General features: G+C 40.6%; 2 protein-coding genes and 1 long non-coding RNA gene across 3 annotated transcripts; 2 read left to right on the top strand and 1 right to left on the bottom strand.

The window, feature by feature from the left end:
• The first annotated feature begins 3,854 nt into the window (after positions 1 to 3,854).
• On the top strand, positions 3,855 to 5,647 carry LOC109869666 (uncharacterized). Its single transcript, XR_004205227.1, has 3 exons — positions 3,855 to 4,953; positions 5,152 to 5,265; positions 5,453 to 5,647. It is a non-coding gene; the product is annotated as an uncharacterized LOC109869666 (long non-coding RNA).
• Positions 5,648 to 6,130: 483 nt separating this feature from the next.
• Positions 6,131 to 11,382, top strand: LOC109869255 (prostaglandin E synthase 3). Its single transcript, XM_020459263.2, has 8 exons — positions 6,131 to 6,459; positions 7,504 to 7,617; positions 8,956 to 9,025; positions 9,161 to 9,259; positions 9,510 to 9,599; positions 9,714 to 9,785; positions 9,965 to 9,983; positions 10,160 to 11,382. Coding segments are annotated over exons 1-8 (486 nt in total). The 5' UTR covers positions 6,131 to 6,457; the 3' UTR covers positions 10,180 to 11,382.
• LOC109869357 (lens fiber major intrinsic protein-like) lies at positions 11,247 to 18,520 on the bottom strand. Its single transcript, XM_020459440.2, is given in 5 exon segments — positions 11,247 to 15,131; positions 15,133 to 15,195; positions 15,406 to 15,486; positions 16,164 to 16,328; positions 17,221 to 18,520. Coding segments are annotated over 5 exon segments (792 nt in total). The 5' UTR covers positions 17,581 to 18,520; the 3' UTR covers positions 11,247 to 15,008.
• Positions 18,521 to 20,086: the final 1,566 nt, after the last annotated feature.

Here is a 20,086-nt window from a genome sequence, read left to right as displayed (position 1 = left end):
GATGTAACTTCTCTGTCCTGCTGGTGCATGGAAAATCACGCCAGCTCTATATTCGTTGTTCAGCCACGACTCAGTGAAACATAAGATATTACCATTTTTAATGTCCCGTTGGTAGGATAATCTTGATCGTAGGCCATCGATTTATTTTCCAATGATTGCACGTTGGCCAATAAAATGGCTGGCAGTGGGAGTTTACTCGCTCGCCTACACATTTTTAGAAGGCAGCCTGACCTCTGCCCCCTTTTTCTATGTCTTTTCTTCACGCAAATGACAGAGATTTGGGCCTGTTCCCGAAAAAGCAATATATTCTTCGGGACGACTCATCGGACCCATTAAAGGAAAAATCTTCTTCCTGTTCGAGGTCAGTAATCCAGAAGTTCTTCTCGGTCATAAGAAACGGTAGCAGCAACATTATGTACAAAATAAGTGTTTTAAAAAGTTACAAACAACGTAAAAAAAACTAACAAAATAGCACAGTTGGTTAGGAGCACTGTCACGCCTTGGTCATAGTATTTTGTGTTTTCGTTATATATTTGGTCAGGCCAGGGTGTGACATGGGTTTATTTTGTTGTGTTTCGTATTGGGGTTTTGTAGGCATTGGGATTGCGGCTGAGTAGGGGTGTAGCATAGGTTTGGCTGCCTGAGGCGGTTCTCAATCAGAGTCAGGTGATTCTCGTTGTCTCTGATTGGGAACCATATTTAGGTAGCCGGTTTTCACTGTGTATTTTGTGGGTGATTGTTCCTGTCTTTGTGTTTGCACCAGATAGGGCTGTTTCGGTTTTCACATTACGTTTATTGTTTTTGTAAGTTCGTGTTTCTTTATTATTTAATAAACATGGATTGCAATAGCCACGCTGCATTTTGGTCCGATCCTTGCTACACCTCCTCGTCCGAGGAGGAGATAGAAGAAAGCCGTTACAAGCACGTAAAACATATATTTTTATTTTTATTTATATATACACTCTCTATTATTTATATATATATATATATATATATATATATATATAATATTACCATTTTATAAATGGTAAATTGTGTGATATAATTACATTTTGCAACCCCACTCCCCCCCCGTTTACCCAAGATTAATGGTTTTGACCTCTAAAGTTCTGCTTCACTACACGCTCCACTTTTATTGGTGCAGCTAGAAACCACAAGTGTGTATCCTTTAATGAAATAGCACACCGTGAAAATAAAATTCAAGTAACATTTATTGTGCTGTTATTACATGTCATTTGCGGCATGCATCATGAGCAAAGTCGTTGTAACCTATAATTTCACTTCCCCTGTGAGAACTATGAGCACAGGACTTGGCTTTATTGTACCGCAGCCGAATAGCCTGCCAGCCTACCAAAGCTTGCACAGTGTCCACTACAGTGTAGAAGACCTAGTCTCTAGCCCAAACCGTTCAATATTTACCCATATTATCAGCGCTTCATCTTATTCTTTCTATTTCTATGGCGGATTTGAGTCCGCAATTTATGGAAAATGCCAAACATTGGAGATAACAATCAATGGGGAAGTCAAATATACTGGTTTCCGCTATCCAGCTAAGGCTAAGTTTTCCCCTTAATGCTTATGACAAGTCCAGCTCCAGAACCAGCCATAGCCTAGACAGCTGGCTAATCTTTTGTATACGGTGTAGTAAAAAATAAAAAACAGCAACAACAGATAGTATTAAATAGCAAGATAAGGTTAGCATGCTAGCTAGCTACACCTACTGTTGTCAATGCCCCTTTTTTGTTGTTTCTCCACTCAACCTGGAAATCACTGCTATGTAATGGAAGGTGGAACCTAAACAGGCATTTCCACTCTAGGACAGGAATTATGTTGAAATAGGGGTCGGCCTTGCCCTCTGGTGGGGCCCTTTTTAATGGTTGTAATGACTTTCAGATCAGTTTCCTACGGACAATATGTTTCTTGCACACTATAGGCAATACGTTTCCTATGGACCACAAGTTTTCTATGGAGAATAAAGCAATGATCTTCTCTATCAACACCAGGCCAGGTGATGGGCATAACCAGGGTTAACATCAGGAAGTCCAAGAACATCCTGTTTGTCATCCCCAAGCCAGACGTCTACAACAGCTCCGCCTCCGACGCATACATTTTCTTCGGGGAAGCTAAGGCAAGTGACACTATTTGAACCATTGTGTGGTGTTTCTGTTTCTGTTATTCACCCAATGTTCACTCAATGTTATTGGGTTTTTAAAACAAAACAGCCATAACAATTTACGTAAAAATACTTAATACTTAGATGTTTTCTCTGCTAGATCACATTTATAAATAAAAGCACAATTCGTTTTTTGTTGTTGATAAAATGTGATTTTTGTAAACAAATCAGTTTTCATCACTATTGATGTTTATTGCTTTGAACTAAACAAATTGGAAGGAACATTTTTACATTTTACATAATTTATGGAAATTATAAATGTGCCCCATTGAACACAAATTAAGGCCGGACTACACACACAGTTTTAATGTGTGTTGCAAATTTATTTTTTGCACTTAATCTCTGTCTTTACTGTCCTTCTTGATGCTACCGGCTACAATCTAGAATGATGAAAACACTTTGTTCAGGAATTGTACTAACATCTCACTCACTCACATATATAGTTACAGCAGGCCAAGGCAGGAGAGTCAGACACACACACATGCAACAACATCACTCACACTTACTTCCGGTATTGGAGTTGTTGGTTCTGTGGGCAGATGGGGGCACCAGCATCCTCCTCCTGAATCCTCCTCACGATGGTTGCAGAAGCTGTGGTCCTTGGGATATATTGCCTACTCTGGATTTGAGGTCTTACCAATGCCTTTCCCAGCTCCTCAAGAAAGAGCCGTCTCCTCTGGAGCTTCCTTCTGTTCCAATCTTGGTTCAATGCCATTCAGATGATGTCCAAGATTTGAAGAATATCACAAGTCAACTTCCTCTTGAGGAGCTCCTGTCCCAGCTTGTGCGAAGTACATTTTTTATTCCATGTGATGTTGTGGCCACGGAGTCCCTGTGTCACGTCCAGGACAACCTGCATCCCTTGATTATTCTCAGGGGCTCCTCCATCTGGCTTCCCCATATACACTTGCAAGTTCCACGCATATGATGAAGCAGCATCACAGGCAGCCCAGATCTTGATTTCATATTTTGAGGGTTTAGACAGTATGTACTGCCTGAAGAGGCAGTGGCCCCTAAATGGCATAAGCTGCTCATCAACGTTGGGCCCTGGGTTGTAAACAGGGGAAGGCTGTCCACCCACTTGTCCCACACTTACCTGATTGCAGCTAGCTTGTCTCTCTGCCGCCAAGCTGGTCTGGTGTCTCAGTTATCAAAGCGGATAATCCTGAAAATAATGTGGAAGTTTTCCAGAGACATTGTAACATGGAAAGGTTCTCTGCCAGTTTCTGCATCCCATAGGGATTCTGTGGATTCACATTGGATCTGAAAACACCAGCAAGGATAAGAACCCCAAAGTATCCACGTAAATGAGTTTGGTCAATTTCCTTCCATCTGTCTACAAAAATGTGCCTTCCCTCCGAATTAGTGCGGTCCAGAATGATTTTCTGGATGGTGTCTGGGATGAACAGTTCAAAAGAAGACTTTATGTCCTGCACATGAGTAACCACCATCTGCATCGGCCCTAGTTTTATCCCTATCAAATTGACAGCCATGTGGGGTGGCTCATTCCTTGGGCAAGAAGACCATTCAAGTGCACAATTTTTTTTACATGCTTATTTCTCCTCCTGCAGGCTGCTGATGAACTGGTTGTTGATGGGCTGGTCCTGGGGCTGTCTGCTGATGGGCTGGTCCTGGGGCTGGCTGAGGGTCAATCTTCTCCTCTTCTTCCAACTCACTGTCAGACTCCGAATTGACAGAGACATGATCCTCATATTTGGAAAACACTAGCTTCTCTCTCTGCAAAAATGATTTCTAAGAGATTATTTTTGCTATACTGATTGATTGTGGTATGGAGCCACACATGCAAAGCTATTTATTTGATGTGTCCCAATTTGTACCGGCTGGGGTAGAGTGTGGGAAAATACAGAATTTTTCACAATGTATCGAAATAATGTATTGTAAAGACATTGTGCTTCTACACCTGCATTGTTTGCTGTTTGGGGTTTTAGGCTGGGTTTCTGTACAGCACTTTGAGATATCAGCTGATGTAAGAAGGGCTTTATAAATACATTTGATTTGATTTGTGTAGTTTCACGCACTACAAAGGGTAAAGAGTGCGAGAAAAGTTGGAGACAGGCAGATGGGCAGGGAGACAGACAGACAGACAGGTTCTTGGTACTATGTTGAAACAGCAGGCCCAGGGAGGAGGAAGACAAGAGTGAAGTCCCACAGCAAACCTTTTTGTTTAATTTTGATGTGTTTGTACCTACACACCCACCTTTCCACACTTTTATTACACTTGGATAAACACATATGTAATATAAATGTGTAGGGGGGTGTGCACTCAATGAAAATGTAATCTTTTACATGTTCGTCACAGAAAATGAGCCAAGGCCAATGGTTAAATTTATTTTTTATTGTATAATAAATATTTTAGTAAACATTGAAAATGTAACCACACAAGGGTTAAGTAGTAATCAAAAATGTGAGGATAATCATTTATCCATTGCATCTGGGTTGGATCTGAAAAAGTGTGTCTTCTCATTTCAGATCGGACGTGATTACTTTCAAATAGTTTACAAATTAAAAAAATTGCTATAAATGCCATAAGCAATTTATTTATTAAAGTATTTATGTTAAGTTCTTTATGAATTAGAGATATTCTTGCAATTCTGTTTTCTGAGTGTGGATTTCCCTTTCTTCCAGATTGAGGAGTTGTCCCAACAAGCTCAGCTGGCAGCGGCAGAGAAGTTCAAGGTCCAGGGAGAAGACAGAACGTCCAGCATCCAGGAGAACACACAGAAGCCCACAGTATACAAGAGGAGAGCAGAGAGGAAGAGGTGAAGGGTCGAAGTTAGCGTGGCCCCATATCTGTTTGTGCTGTTCTGTCAGATCTTGAACCAACCTCCATCCTCTGGCGTTTACTTAACTATCATAAAACATTGTTTATGACGTCAGCAGTTTTTACTTCCTCATTATGCTCTAACAGTATAAGCAGTTCCTTATGCACTACCAATGTGTTCCATCATGCTTTGCAGGTTGATGAGACAGCCGTGAAGGACATTGAACTGGTGATGTCACAAGCCAATGTGTCTCGACTGAAGGCTATATGAGCGCTCAAAAGCAACAATGACATCGTCAATGCCATCATGGTAAGAATATTTAATTGGTTGTCAATCTGTTGTAAATGTAATATCATGTGTAATTTACGTTTTTCTTTGATTTCTATGTTGTAAGGTGATCTGGCACATCTGGACATTACAGTTCTAGATTATATTCTGTTCTATTCCATGTTGGAATCTCCTAAAATGCAAAAACCTTTTGAATTCTTCTTTGCAGGAGCTGACCATGTAAACACCTAACAACCATGAGGACCAGGTCCAGTCCAACCTTTTAATAGACGTTGTCTGAATTTATTTCAAGGCTAGAAATAAAGTTGTTGAATAAGGAGCCAGCAGCATACCACCCTGCATACCACTGTTGGCTTGCTTCTGAAGCTAAACAGGGTTGGTCCTGGTCAGTTCCTGGATTGGAGAACAGATGCTGCTGGAAGTGGTGTTGGAGGGCCAGTAGGAGGCACTCTTTCCTCTGGTCTAAAAACATATCCCAATGCCCCAGGGCAGTGATTGGGGACACTGCCCTGTGTAGGGTGCCGTCTTTCGGATGGGACGTTAAAAGAGTGTCCTGACTCTCTGAGGTCATTAAAGATCCCATGGCACTTATATTAAGAGTAGGGGTGTTAACCCCGGTGTCCTGGCTAAATTCCCAATCTGGCCCTCATACCACCACGGTCACCTAATAATCCCCAGTTTACAACTGGCTCATTCCTCTCCCCTGTAACTATTCCCCAGGTCGTTGCTGCAAATGGGAACGTGTTCTCAGTCAATTTACCTGGTAAAATAAAGGAGATGGAAGATTTCGTTTCTGTTTAGTGTATTTATGTTTCCCATTTATTGGTAATTAAATACAAAAATCACATGTATATATATATATATTTTAAAAAAAAAATACACGCGTAACACACAATCGTAGACACCTGCGTTGTACAGGTGAAATCGTTGAACTGTTACAGATCGTGTGTGTGCGTGTTGCCACGGTAACGGCGTTCAACCTAGGCTTCAGGTAAAGCGCGCGCAAGAAACTTCCCCCGGCACGAGAGAATGATCCAGAAAGGTCTCCAGACGGTGATAGTGAAACCAGCGATTTCGAGAGATACGTCATTGCGCAGGAGAACGAGGAAACATTTTGCCCTGTCATATTTAGCTACGGATTGAACTCGATTATCCAACAGCACATTGTGACGAATACTGCCTTTTTGGAGCGGAAAGAACTAGATAGCAAGAGATGTAAGTGTGGGATGGAGGGTCGGATGAGAGAGCTAGCTTCCAAAGCAATGGCCACCCTTGCGAATGCAGGGTAACGTGCTAGCAATTTAGCCATAGCTCCCTTCAAGTTTTGTTACTCAGAGCTTAGCTATGTTAGCTAGCCAACGTTACTTGTCTGGAATGCTCCGACATGTATGTATAGCAACTCTGCAATAAAAGTACATTTTGTCCACGGGACATAAACTGCAACGCTATAGCTTTAGCTAACCGTAGCTAGCTAACGTTAGGCCTACATGCACATGGGGTTACGATTAGTGGGAATGAATGGAGCGCTTGTCAGTTCACTCTAGTCGAATTGTCAGCTTTACACGCCAGGAAAAGTCTCATTTGAGCCGTAATGAGATATTATCAGTAATACAAGACTGGGCTTTAGTTCTCCACAACGGTTACATGAGCAGATAGTCCTTTATTCATGGTGGGCTAGCTATTTCCTTGCAAATAGACTAGCCTAGCACACGTTACTGGCTTGCAAGTTGGAGTGACATTCCATGTGACCTGTCTAGCTAGCTCGTTAATTTAATATATGGAAGGGTGTTGGATCTGGTTAGCTAAGAATAACCATTAGGAATTGCTAGCAAAACCACTGAAATAAGGGCAGAGACCAGTGACAATGAGCCACCTGATCAAGTATAACCTTGGATCAGGTTGAATGGGTGGAGGAGCTAGACTAGCTTGGCCACCTGATGATGAATGTACTCGATAGATTATATTGTTTGGTTACATTCAATACAATATATCTTCGTTAGCTAGTCAATGCTTAAATGAAACGTGCATGCTTTTTCTGTTTCTCCTGATGACGCATGCAACAGACCCGGAGACTGCTTTCTTAACAGCAAATTATTCAGTTTTGCATCCAAAATGAAAGTATTTTATCCCTTCATTGTTTTCCATCCCAATTTCCTAATGATGGGTTTGCAATTTCCCAAATCTTTATGTTTGGATTTTAGAAATGGGCTGTTGCTTTGTATTGGACTAATAAGTCTTCTCTTCTCTATTGTCCAATAGGCAGCCAGCAACAGCAAAGTGGTTTGACAGAAGGGACTCGGTGTTCATTGAGTTCCTGGTAGAAGACAGCAAAGATCTTAAAGTAAAGTTTGAAAAATCAAAACTTGATTTTCGGTAAGCTGCTTCACCATTACCCGGGACACACAGCAGTTTAATTGACACTGATGTTAGGGTCAATTGTGAGCTGTCCATAAATTACGCCTATTGCACTTGCAGAAGCAGTTTCCCGGACACAGATTAAACGTAATCCTGCCTGGACTAAAAATAATATTTATTTTCCTTTTAGTCCAGGAATAAGATACATTTTATCGGCCCTTACTGTCTGAATGAGCAAACCGTTCATCTACAGTGCCTTCAGAAAGTATTCACACCCCTTGACTATCCCTTTGAGCATGGTGAAGTTATTAATTACACTTTGATGGTGTATCAATACACCCAGTCACTACAAAGATACAGGCGTCCTGCATATCTCAGTTGCTGGAGAGGAAGGAAACCGCCCTAACCCATGAAGCCAATGGTGACTTTAAAACAGTCAGACTTCAATGGCTGTGATAAGAGAGAACTGAGGATGGATCACCAACATTGTAGTTACTCCACAATACTAACCTAATTGACAGAGGGCAAATAAGGAAGCCTGTGCAGAATACAAATATTCTAAAACATGCATCCTGTTTGCAACAAGGCACCAAAAGTAATACTGCAAAAATGTGGCAATCAAATCACCTTTTGACCTGAATACAAAGTATTATGTTTGGGGCAAATACAACACATTACTGAGTACCACACTCCATATTTTCAATCATAGTGGTGACTGCAGCATGTTATGGATATGCTTGTAATCGTTAAGGATTTGGGAGTTGTTCAGGATAGAAATGAAACTGAATGGAGCTAAACACAAGCAAAATCCTAGTGGAAAACCTGGTTCAGTCTGCTTTCTACCAGACACTGGACAATAACCTAAATCACAAGGCTAAATATACACTGGAGTTGCTTACCAAGAAGGCAGTAAATGTTCCTGGCTGAGTTACAGTTTTGACTTAAATCTACTTGAAAATCTGGCAAGACCTGAAAATGGTTGTCTAGCAATGATCAACAACCAATTTCACAGAGCTTAAATTGTTTTTAAAGAATAATGGGAAAATGTTTCACAATCCAGGTGTGGAAAGCTCTTAGATATTTACCCAGAAAGACATGGCTGTAATCGCTACCAAAGGTACTTCTACAAAGTATTGACTCAGGGGTGTGAATACTTCTGTAAATGAGATTTCTGTATTTAATTATCAATACATTTGTTTTCACTTTCATTATGGAGTATTGTGTGTAGATGGATGAACAAATATATATATTTAATCCATTTTTATTCCAGACTGTAACACAACAAAATGTGAAGTAAGTCAAGGGGTATGAATACTTTCTGAAGTCACTGTATTTTACTCTGTTCTGTCTTTTCAGTTGTGTTGGCGGGATTGAAAACCTCAAACACCAAAATGATTTGGACCTTTTCGACTCAATTGACCCCAATGTAAGTATTATTTTTTTAATTTAGCTGCTGAATCACCAACTGCAATGACCTGGATGTTAAATAGGATGAAAAGATGATCCCTCATACAAAATGACTTGTAATATATTATGAGCATCTCTCTTCTTCTCCTTGTAGGAGTCCAAGCACAAACGTACAGACAGGTCTGTGTTGTGTTGTCTAAAGAAAGCAAAGGCGGGTATTGCATGGCCACGGTTAACGAAGGACAAGGCAAAGGTCAGAAATGTTTTGGTACAATATTCTACATTCCCTCTTCTGTTTTGTATTTCTGGGCTCTACTTCAGAAAGTGTATCGGAGTAAGAGTGCTGATCTATGATTACATCCCTCATGTTCATGTATCTTATTCATCAAAAAGGTCAAACTGATCAGCACTCCTACTCTGAGACTAAGATCACATAAGAGGGGCATTTTGTCTTAAATATTGGTTAAAATGTTGATTTGGGATGTCTGTTTTGTTTTCCACAGTTTCAATGGCTGGGTGTCGACTTCAACAACTGGAAAGACTGGGAAGATGATTCTGATGAGGATCTGTCCAGTTTCGACAAATTCTCAGAGGCAAGCAAAAGCAAGCATGTCATGTTGCACAAAGTGTGTAATGTTTATAAATGTGTTCAATTATTGTATTTTTAAATTTATGTCCAAACAGTGATTGTTGTCTCTTATTTTCAGATGATGAACACGATGGGAGGAGAAGACGGTATGCCAGATCTGGGCATGGGTGGTATAGAAGGTCTAAAAGAGGTTTGTGTTTCTCTCTTCTTTTTTTGTTATCTCCAAATTAACTTTACAGCAAATATTAAAGGAATTGCAAACATGTAACGTTACTGTATATGATGATGAGGAAAAGGATATCTACTTGCTTTTATGTTTTGCAGTTTCGAGTAAATTTGACACTAATCGTCCATTTCTTTTATTTACAGCACGACAGTGATGATGAAAGTAAGTTTTGATAACATTTTAGCACACGACCAAAGAATGTAGCAAGCAGAAATTCTTGAGCATTTTCACAGTACATTTAATTTTAAGTTTCTTGAAAATCCTCATACCATCCACACATGAGTGATGTTGTGGAATTGGTAGATTGACTTTTTACCTTAAGTCTTCTAACTTTTCAGAGATGCCAGACTTGGAGTAATGGGAGCATTAAAGGACGTTTTGTAACCGATGACAACAAGGAAGTAAAGCCTCCAAAGGTCGGTAGAAGAGGAAAAATTAGAGATGAGTTATTGGTAGCCGTATTTGAAAGGAGGAAACGTCACCAGTTTTCCAAACACATCACAGGAAACTCGCTGACGAAAGACTGTCTGTCGTAACATGACACCAGAGCATTCTTTAGCCACTGTCCTAGTGTGGTGCTGTTCTAATTCTGCATGGAAAATTCAGTTGTTTCCATGATGTGTTGTTGTGGGGTTTAGTTCTATCATCCTTTAACTTAACCAGGGGCCACGTTGTGGAACATTCAGATTGAAATACGTAATGTAGATCACACACGCCTCTGACATGTAGAGTTAAGGAATCATGTCGGTTCTATTCATGCTATTTCTATCTGCAACGTTTGACAATGTTTGCCTGCTGAATGTGGCCCTGCTCTGATGGGATAATATCTTAGTTACACCCCACCTCTCCCTTTTTTTATTTAATGTCTGAGGTTACGTATTAAATTTAGACATATTTGTGAATTAGGGGGAAAAAACAGGTTTCAAAATAACCGCCTATTTTCAATAAAGTAGTTTCTTTTTTAAATAAAAAATGTCCCATTTTATTGTTCATACTGTTCATTTTTGTTTCAGTTAGATTTGTGTTATGTATCTATAGTTTTAACTCCAAGCAAATATTTTCCCAGTGTACATTAACATGCAAATATTACAGGTAATAGTTCATTCATTGATTTTAAATATTGAGGTATTTAAATGAATATGCATGTTAACCTTATTTTACAGTATATCTTAAGTTGTACGTTATAATGATACAACCTTTCCGTGCAATTGCATTTTGCGAGGATGTTTTTTCTTTAGTATATATCAATGTAAATACCGAACATTTTCAAAGGATATACCGGTAGTTTATTTCAACATTTTGGACATTTTGTATCAAACAAAAGTGTTGGAGCAGATGTCAAAAATATTATTTATTCTGTTTTCAAAAGGGTGCAGAAACATAACAAAAACATAACTTGTCAATAAATTACCTAATTTAATTAGCAAGTGTTAAAGCAAATGCACTACTATGTTTCGGCAACTTTTTTTTTTGCAGATCAGGTTAAATAAATTTCAGTTTGTTAAATGCAGTGGGAATTTTTGTTTACGTATTTCTAATAAACTGTCTGAGACTAAGTTGATGTTTGGAGGTTGTCCGGTTTAATACAGTGTCTCTTGCTACTTAAAGTGAGAATAACATGTCTCCAATAGAGGGTATGAACAAAGATAATTTGTTATTTCAGCATTGTCTCACATGCTTATACATCCTCTGGCCACCAGGTAGTGCTGATGGTCTACCATGGCTACAAACTCAGATATAGGCTATTGAGAGAATCTATTCAGATTAGGAACCATCATATCAATATTATGTGCTGCCAGTCTAGGATACCTTACCTTTTGGACAGTCCCACTTGAAGTTTTCATTTTCCTCAATAAAATGATTTGCTGTTGGGTCAGTATAGGAGCATGCTAAATGTCACAACTGTGCCATTCAGAGAGAATAACATGAGACTTTAGTAAACACTAACACACACTAATTGAGGTCTTAATGTTGGTAATATTCTCCTTATCGAAGATGTATGCACAAACCATTAATTCCAGGTCCATTTTTACTTACATAAATTCAATCCCTGTTGGAGTTAATAAATATCAAATTTATATTGCGGTTAGATTTTACAATTTGGTTAGAAATAATGTATATTCGGTTCAAGGGGATTGGAGCCAATTGAGTTTATATTATTGAATTTAGTACCCTAAATGAACGCTTTGTAATATTGTATGTCATTGAGACCAGTAGAGACAGTGCCCATCATTTACCAAAAGATATTTGTGTAAAATTGAGAGTTTTGTGAAAATAAAGATATAACACACCTGTCATCTATCTCCCTGGTAATAATGAACATCAAAACTGTTTTTTCCTACAGTTCAATCTAGAAAAAAACAGACCGACAGAAGAATCTGAAGTTTTTTTTAACATATAAAATAATAAATCCAGGGTTCTCTGATTATGAAAGTATGTTTATATGTTCTTGATAGGATCCAAGCATATTGTTATACTGTATCACATCTTTTCCCATACCTTTCATAACCAAATGGCCAAAGAGGAGACATTGTATAGATTTGAAATTATATTGTCTATCCATCCAGTTTCAACAATCATGGTCAATTAAAAAATAACATTTTACACTGTACATCACAAAGCTTTTCAATGGAATACAAACATAATTATTTTAATTTCAAAATGTTCAACATAAGTCATAAACTAAAATAAGGAAGGAAATCTATTCTATCTACCGCTGGAGGAATCAAGCGAAATGAAAGTGAATGTAAAAGGAGAATCGGCTTCATGTCTTGTTCAGTTTACTGCTCTATCAAGTAGTGAAAATGGAAGTGGTTTGTAATAACACTATGAGCTGGTTCAACACTGCAGTACCCCTCCATCGCATCACAAGAGTCCCTGCAGCATCAACTCTCCTGTCACCTTTAGATCGGAACACAAAATGGCCGCCTTGTAAACAGCGGGAGGAGGTAGGGTGTGAAAGCAGGAAGGAGGAATGGAGGGAAGAGTAGGACTTAGGAGTCAAAAAAGGGGGGTTTGACCTCCAAGTTTAATGTCCCTCTGATGCAGATGTTATGAAGAGATCATACCGGTGCACATTTAGTTTACCTCACGTCCACACCTAGTAACACAAAGCTAAAGAATTAAATCGCCTCAGTTTAGGTGATTATCTTCTCGATTCTTCTCTGTTTTTACCCCCCAGGTTTAAGAACCATAGCCTGGTTTCAGATCTGTTTGTGCTGTCTTGCTAACTTGGTGGCAACATAGCACAAACAGAACTAGGACCAGGTTATAAGAACCTGAGTTTGGAGGGCAAAACAGACTAGATATCAGAGGTGGATGGACTTACCGGTACACTGAAAATAACTCCCTGATCTTAAATCGATCCCGCTTCCCCTAGAGAGAAAAGAGAACCTCTCCCCTTAGAGAGAAGAGAAAACGCACCAGGTGTCTGCTAACACCAGCAAGAAGCCACTGCATCATCATGCACTCATTTTGGTTTTCAGCCACATTTGGGCAATTTTTTTTCTTTAAAAGGTTATGTATAAGAAAGAACTACAATCAACTAAGAAAACGAGCTTGATCCACATAACAAAGCCAGTCAGGTTTTTGGTTGTTGTTATTACATAAAATGACACGAAATGAAAGCCAATCCAGCTGTCACACGTCTGTACATAAATCCGCTCTTAAGGGCACAAGCTTTAATGAAAAAAAAAGGCATTCCAGAAACGGAGTAAAACGTAACAGTCTGGTACAGACAATACTGGTACTGAACTGCATACAGTAAAAACCCTTTTATCTTCTTAGGCACTTAACATGGCTGTATCGAAGTCAAGGAGAGCCAACAGGTCAAAGAAGTGGAATTTTGTAGTAAAAAATGTATAATAATGTACAATTTGGTAGCTTTGCAGTAGGAGACTTGCGCCAGTAACCAAAAGGTTTGTGGATCGAATCCTCGAGCTGACAAGGTAAAAATCTGTCGTTCTGTCCTTGAGCAGGGCAGTTAACCCACTGTTCCCCGGGCGCCGATGACAATTAAGGCAACCCCCCGCACCTCTCTGACTCGAAGGGGTTGGGTTAAATGCGGAAGACACATTTCAGTTGAATGCATTCAGTTGTACAACTGACTAGGTATCCCCCTTTCCCTTTCAAGATGTGTTTAAATAGAGATGGAGATTGAGTTAACAAAAGACCTGTTAAATTTTGTGTGTTGTGTGTTTATTCTGATATAAATCTGACTGTGTTTGTGCTCCCCTTGAAGAGACACAGACTCAGAACAATTTAACTTCAATGCAAAAATTGAAGGGCTTTGCGATAAAAGGGGAGCACTCTAAACATGTCTGTAAAACTAGTAGTGAATCAGAACTTTACTGTAGCAAAATCAATGAAGGAGGAGGGGGGCAAAGGATGCTTCTTTCCCTTAGAATAGGCTACAGTGTGATGAATAAAGACAACAAAGCATGATAACGAACAAAGGAATTGTGGTAATGAAAAAAGGCCAGAATAAAAATGGTTTGCTAAAACAGGCACACAACACGCACACACAACACACGCAAGACTTGAAAATGGAATTTGAGTCGAATAAAATCCTCATAAATTCTTTAAAGGTATAATATAACATACATGTCAGGTTCCCGAAGTTTCATGAAACAAAAACAAAAAAAACACAAGGGAGAGATTCAAACTGGATGAAAAAATTTAAAAAGCATGCAGAAGTCCACTGCTCTACTGTAGCTTCACTCCTAGCAGACTACAAACGAGCGAGAGAGAGAGAGAGAGAGAGATGCCCCTGTCCTGAGCAGTTATAGCCACCTGGTCAGCCAGGAGTGACCCATTCCCTACACCACAGGCCACAGCAGGGTGCTTTCTTCAGTGGCAACTAAGTCCTCTTCTTACCCTACGTCTTTATCCTGCAGTCCAAGGGGGGAGGTATGGGTGAGGGTCAGTGGTGGAGTGTTGGAGGGTGGTTAGGGCTGTTTCTGGATCAGCAGAGTGAGAATGAGGATGGTGAGGAAGGTGGAATTGTTGTGAGGGTGAGGAGGGTTTGTGTCTATGGTCCATATGTACTATGTGTGTGGGTGGGTTAAATGGGAAGGGAGGGAAGAGGTATGTGTGTGTGTTGGGTGGGTGTGGTTGAGGGTTCGGAGGGGGTTTGGGTACAGAATAGGGGGATAGGGGGTTCAAAAAGCCAACCTTCTTCCACCAGGCTTATAGGGCCTGAGTCTTGAGCTCGATGGCCTCTCCTCGGGTGTCCTGCTGGCTCTCAGCCTCTGGGGGCCTGGTGCCCTTCAGTATGGCCATCCTCTCAGAGAGACCGCGCATGCGGGGGAAACAGCATGAAATCATAGATAATAGCTCCCATAGCACCACCAATCATCGGACCCACCCAGTACACCTGGCACAGGACCAGACCAGACCGGAGAGGGAGACAGAGACACAAAGAGAGAGATAGAAAGGGGAATGTGTTGGTGAGTTCATCTAGCTATTTCACAGTTCTAAACTCCAAACAACATATTGTAAGTTGTTGTAAATTGCTATAAATTGTTGTAAAATCTCTAAATTGCTGTACGTTGTGGCTTTGTAAGGTGTGAACAAAGTGTCTTACCCAGTGGTTGACAAAGTTTCTGACCAGGACAGCGGGGGCGAAGGACCTGGCAGGGTTCATTCCAGTACCAGTGTAGTACATCTATGTCAAAGAGAATAGACCGGGGTTATATTTTGGTAACAGTATGTAGAGTGCAGTGGTGAAAAACCTACCTACATCATACAATAGTACTTTTTAATGCCCTCATATTGGTCTATCTAGAGTCCTGACCAACCCCATCAAAACAATGGATTACACACCCCTTCTCTTTTGTAGTCACAGAGATGGGGATTCCCATGTTTAATCAGGCATTCCTGCTTCTGACATCATCTACTCATATACATTATTGGAATTGACCTATCCCTAAATATCCCACTTTGACTGATGTTCTATATTGTTCAGGGCCAGGTTTCCCAAAAGCATCATATTGTAGCACTAAAATCATGTTTCGTCCACTCAATTTCAATGGAATTAAGATGATCTTAGTGCTACACCGCATTTGGGAAACCTAGCCCCGATCATATCATAATGAGTCATAATGGTCTCTTACCACCCCACTCCAAGCCTATGTCTCTTAGTTTAGTTTATTGCTCTTTCAGCATTATTACAAGTTATTAAAAACAGTTGTCAAAAAAGTTGAGTAAATACAACATTTTTAAAGTGCTAAAAATCTCAAAGCTTCAACCAACCCAACCCTGTGTCTAACCCAACCCAATACAATTCCCTGTATTCTATGGTCTATAAACATATATTTTATATATTTGGAATACATGTCTTACCCCCAGCAGGTGTCCTATGAGGACAGAGAAGCCGATGGCTAGGGCGGCAGAGCCCAGGCGTCCATTACGCCTCTCATCTGTCACAGCGAAGATGCAGACAACCAGCTGCAGAGTGAGGAACACCTCCATGGTGGTGGCCATGCCCAGGCTGATACCTGGCTGCAGCTGGAGAAGGGGGGCGAGATAGAACAGACAGTTGAATGAATGATTACTGTTCACTTTTTGAAGTTATTTCTACTCCAATGGCCGGTATGAAAAACTCTTAACAGTCAGTCAATCAATCAATAGGTTAAACCTTGAAGGCATAAAAATAGCTCACTAAAAAAGTATAATTGGCAAATCTTACATTGCGCATGCATTCTAAAGTGGAGTGGTGTTTTTGTACACATTTAATTACAGATATTTTATGACTATTAACTATTCATAACATCTAACGTTGTTCAAATATATATATTTACGGTACCAGTCAAAAGTTTGGACTCACCTACTCTTTCCAGGGTTTTTCTTTATTTTTTACTATTTTCTACATTGTAGAATAATAGTGAAGACATCAAAACTATGAAGTAACACATATGGAATCATGTAGTAACCATCCTTTGCCTTGATGACAAGTGCTCAGCATATGTGGGAACTCCTTCAAGACTGTTGGAAAAGCATTCCCCATGAGAGAATGTCAAGAGTGTGCAAAGCTGTCATCAAGGCTACAAATATAAAACATATTTTGATTCGTTTAACACTTTTTGGGTTACTACATGATTCCATATCTGTTATTTCATAGTTTTGATGTCTTCACTATTATTCTATAATGTAGAAAAGAGTCAAAAATAAAGAGGTCGTGGTTACACACACAGATGTTCTTTATCACCTGTCAAGTTCATTTAATTTATTCATGGCAGATGACAATGGAACTCTGAAATGTGTGATTGTCTCCACAGACGTTCCTATCAGGGTTGTGATCAATTCCATTTAAATTCAGCTGAATTGACTGAATTGAAATGGAATTGACCCCAACCCTGGTTCATTCCTGCATCACCTGTCATTGGTCAGGTAGTCTTACCGTGTTGAGTGCCAGATTTCCCCTCATGTTGTTGGGGGTGACCCCATAGAGCACGGCGGCCCCGGCCAGCGCCCCCAGACACTGGGCCACAATGTAGAAAAAGGCGCGGAATAGGGACATCTGGGAGCCAATCAGGTAGGCGAAGGTGACGGCCGGGTTGATGTGTCCCCCGCTGATGTGACCGATGGACTGGATGAGGGTGGCAGCGGCCAGGCCGAAGCAAAAGGCCACATGGAGAACGTTGTGGGGCCCGGTGGTCCAGCGCAAAGCCGCCCCCAGACCAAAGAACACAAAGAACATGGTGCCATAGAACTCGGCAAACACTGCCCGCCAGAACGACATGGACCGGAACTCCCACATTGTGGCCAAAAAGTCAAGAGGCTACCCCAAAGCAATGGAGGGATGAAAAGAGGAGCGAAAACAGGAGAAAATGTGTATTCTCCTTTTGAGTCACCAAGCTCTGTTTACCGTATCAATAATGACTATCTCAGTGATGCCTTCAAGGTAGTATAAACAAAAAACAAGACAGCAAACTTAAAAGCATAAAGTGCCTCTCTAAACCTAAAGATGCTTCCGCACTTAAACAACAGTTCCACATGCAACTCTCTAGGAGTCACTAACTTTACTGACTTCCAATGACCTACAACGTCGCTTTCTGTCTAGTCTAGTCATAGAGACCTGTGTCCTGTCTGTGTGGAGCGGAGCGTTGGTCTCTATATGCCAACCCTGCTGGTGGTTAGTAGAGGAACATTGATAGACAAAGGTTGAGCATGTCCTGCAGACATTTAGCCTCACTGTCAGAGCAGGGGGAGCCCACGGGACTATTTATAACGGCCCCAAGGCCACGGACCCCAGGGGAGGGGGCTGGGAGGGGCCACCACACAATACAACAAATCAAAACCCTTAACCCTTCTAACACCCTGACCTCTCTCTGCCCAGTGCCCATGCCAGGGTTCCTCATCCTAACCCTTAACCCTAACTATGAGCTTCATATTGCCCAGGGGCCATGTAGAGAAGGACACAGCTGAAAGGTTTAAGGGGGATATTTTTAGAAAAGATACATTCAAGTACATTAGGTTATTATAGACATATTACTTTTGATCATGTGTCAACTCAGGAAATTCATATTGAACAGGAATCATTATTTTCAGTGGGATTCATAACTGATGATGTTGTTAATGTTAGATGTTGGTTGAGGACAGGAAGGCCAGATAAATTGTTTATTGACCTTCTGCTACAACCAGTAGTGGATTGCTTCAGACAAATATAAGACCTGGGCTAAACATATGGGTCTGGCGGTGCCTGGTTAGCCTTTCCAGAGTCCCATTTGGCCCATCTCATCTCTCCAGTGGGGTAAAAAAAAAAGGTCTGGTCTTCCTTTCTCAACATTCTTCAAGTGCTGACAGACGCCAGAGAACAATCCCAGTATTCATAACACCATAGAGCAAGTGAGGCCCCATAACGGAAACCAGCCTGAACTCACTACTGCTGCCAATAGAAAGACTGAAATCATATGTGTTGTTATGCATGCAACCCCTATGGACACAGAGAGGAGCAGTACTCTTATCTCATTATGATGTGAAAGATGGGCCGAGTTACTGTCTGTTATGACAATATCAATGTAACTCTGACAATATTCTTTGATTACTGAGGATTTATAATGTGTTGCTTTACGTCAATGCAAATCAGTGATATAAACTATACTCATATTAAAAAAACAGATTTGCCTCTACAATGTTGTTCTCAACTGTCAGCCTTTTCCAAAGTAGATCTCTAACACTGGCTTGAACTAGTGACAGGACTTCAACCTGTAATCATGTGTCATGTTCTGTTTAACCCCCTCAATTGGCAGCATGCCGAGTAGCACACTGCACCCAGAGGAATCCCTCACTATCAATCGGCCTTTCTCAATACTCTTTTGATTGTGTCCATTTGTCCCACATACTCAACTATTCTCATTCTCACACATCCACTCTTTTAAACACTTCAATTAAAACTCCAAGTGAATGATCATTACATTCATTGCAATACATGCATTACTTTATTCTCCGTATGTAGTGCTCTCCATAGTATTCAGGATGTGTGCAGTGCAATGCAAGTTGGTTCTACGCAGCCCCAGAATTGATTAGGCAGACTTTTACATTGTATATGGTGACTGAGAGGAGAGGCTCGGGCTCAGGACAGATAAAGCTGCAGAAGGTTTGGCATTGAGCATCCAGCATCACGCTGACCAGGCTAGCCCGCCAGAGAGGGCGGATGGAACTGAGCCGTGAAAGCATAGTGCTGTGGTCAGGGGCTTTTCCCCTCCCGTCCTTTCATAAGCTGGAGAAACAAAACGCTGGCAGTAACAGATTCTGTCGCTTTCCACGTTCTGTTTTTGTCTTGCTGCGCCTGCTGTCGAATGTATAAGAGCTTCCCTTATCCATGGTGGAGCAATAGCTGGTCATTTAGCCTACTCTTTCCATCCCATCCCTATATGCACTATGTAGCCTACCCCTTACAGGAGTGCTTATAATACAGCCCCATGGAACTAAGAATACATTGATTTTGGGTGAGCCATGTATGATATAAATGACCATGTGTATTCAAAGGGAAAGGGATGTTTTATTTGTATGGTAAGATCAGTGTAACTCTAAACTATTCTCTCATGCCAGTCAGCTGCACACTTAAATATCATTTCCAAGTCACCTCTGGAGAAATTGAGGAAATTCAGTTGAGCACGTTGGATGCTAATCACAATATTTTTGTGAGTTGGCAAACAACTGAAGTAAACGAAGAACACTCAATTCTGTATTATCTCCAAGTCTGAGACGATCACATTTGTTCAAACCAAGCAGAGAGAGTCATTAGATCATTTGTTTTGGTA

Source organism: Oncorhynchus kisutch, linkage group LG24 (assembly GCF_002021735.2).
Source record: "Oncorhynchus kisutch isolate 150728-3 linkage group LG24, Okis_V2, whole genome shotgun sequence".
Lineage (NCBI taxonomy): Eukaryota > Metazoa > Chordata > Actinopteri > Salmoniformes > Salmonidae > Oncorhynchus > Oncorhynchus kisutch.
The sequence above is the reverse complement of the archived record's forward strand: the minus strand, read 5'-3'. Positions and strand labels throughout refer to the sequence as shown.

Bases quoted from the DNA above. Each gene is read 5' to 3' on its own strand.
- LOC109869255 (XM_020459263.2), top strand. The intron at 7,618-8,955 runs GTAAGCTGCTTC...CTGTCTTTTCAG, and splicing joins AAATCAAAACTTGATTTTCG to TTGTGTTGGCGGGATTGAAA. The intron at 9,260-9,509 runs GTCAGAAATGTT...TGTTTTCCACAG, and splicing joins TAACGAAGGACAAGGCAAAG to TTTCAATGGCTGGGTGTCGA.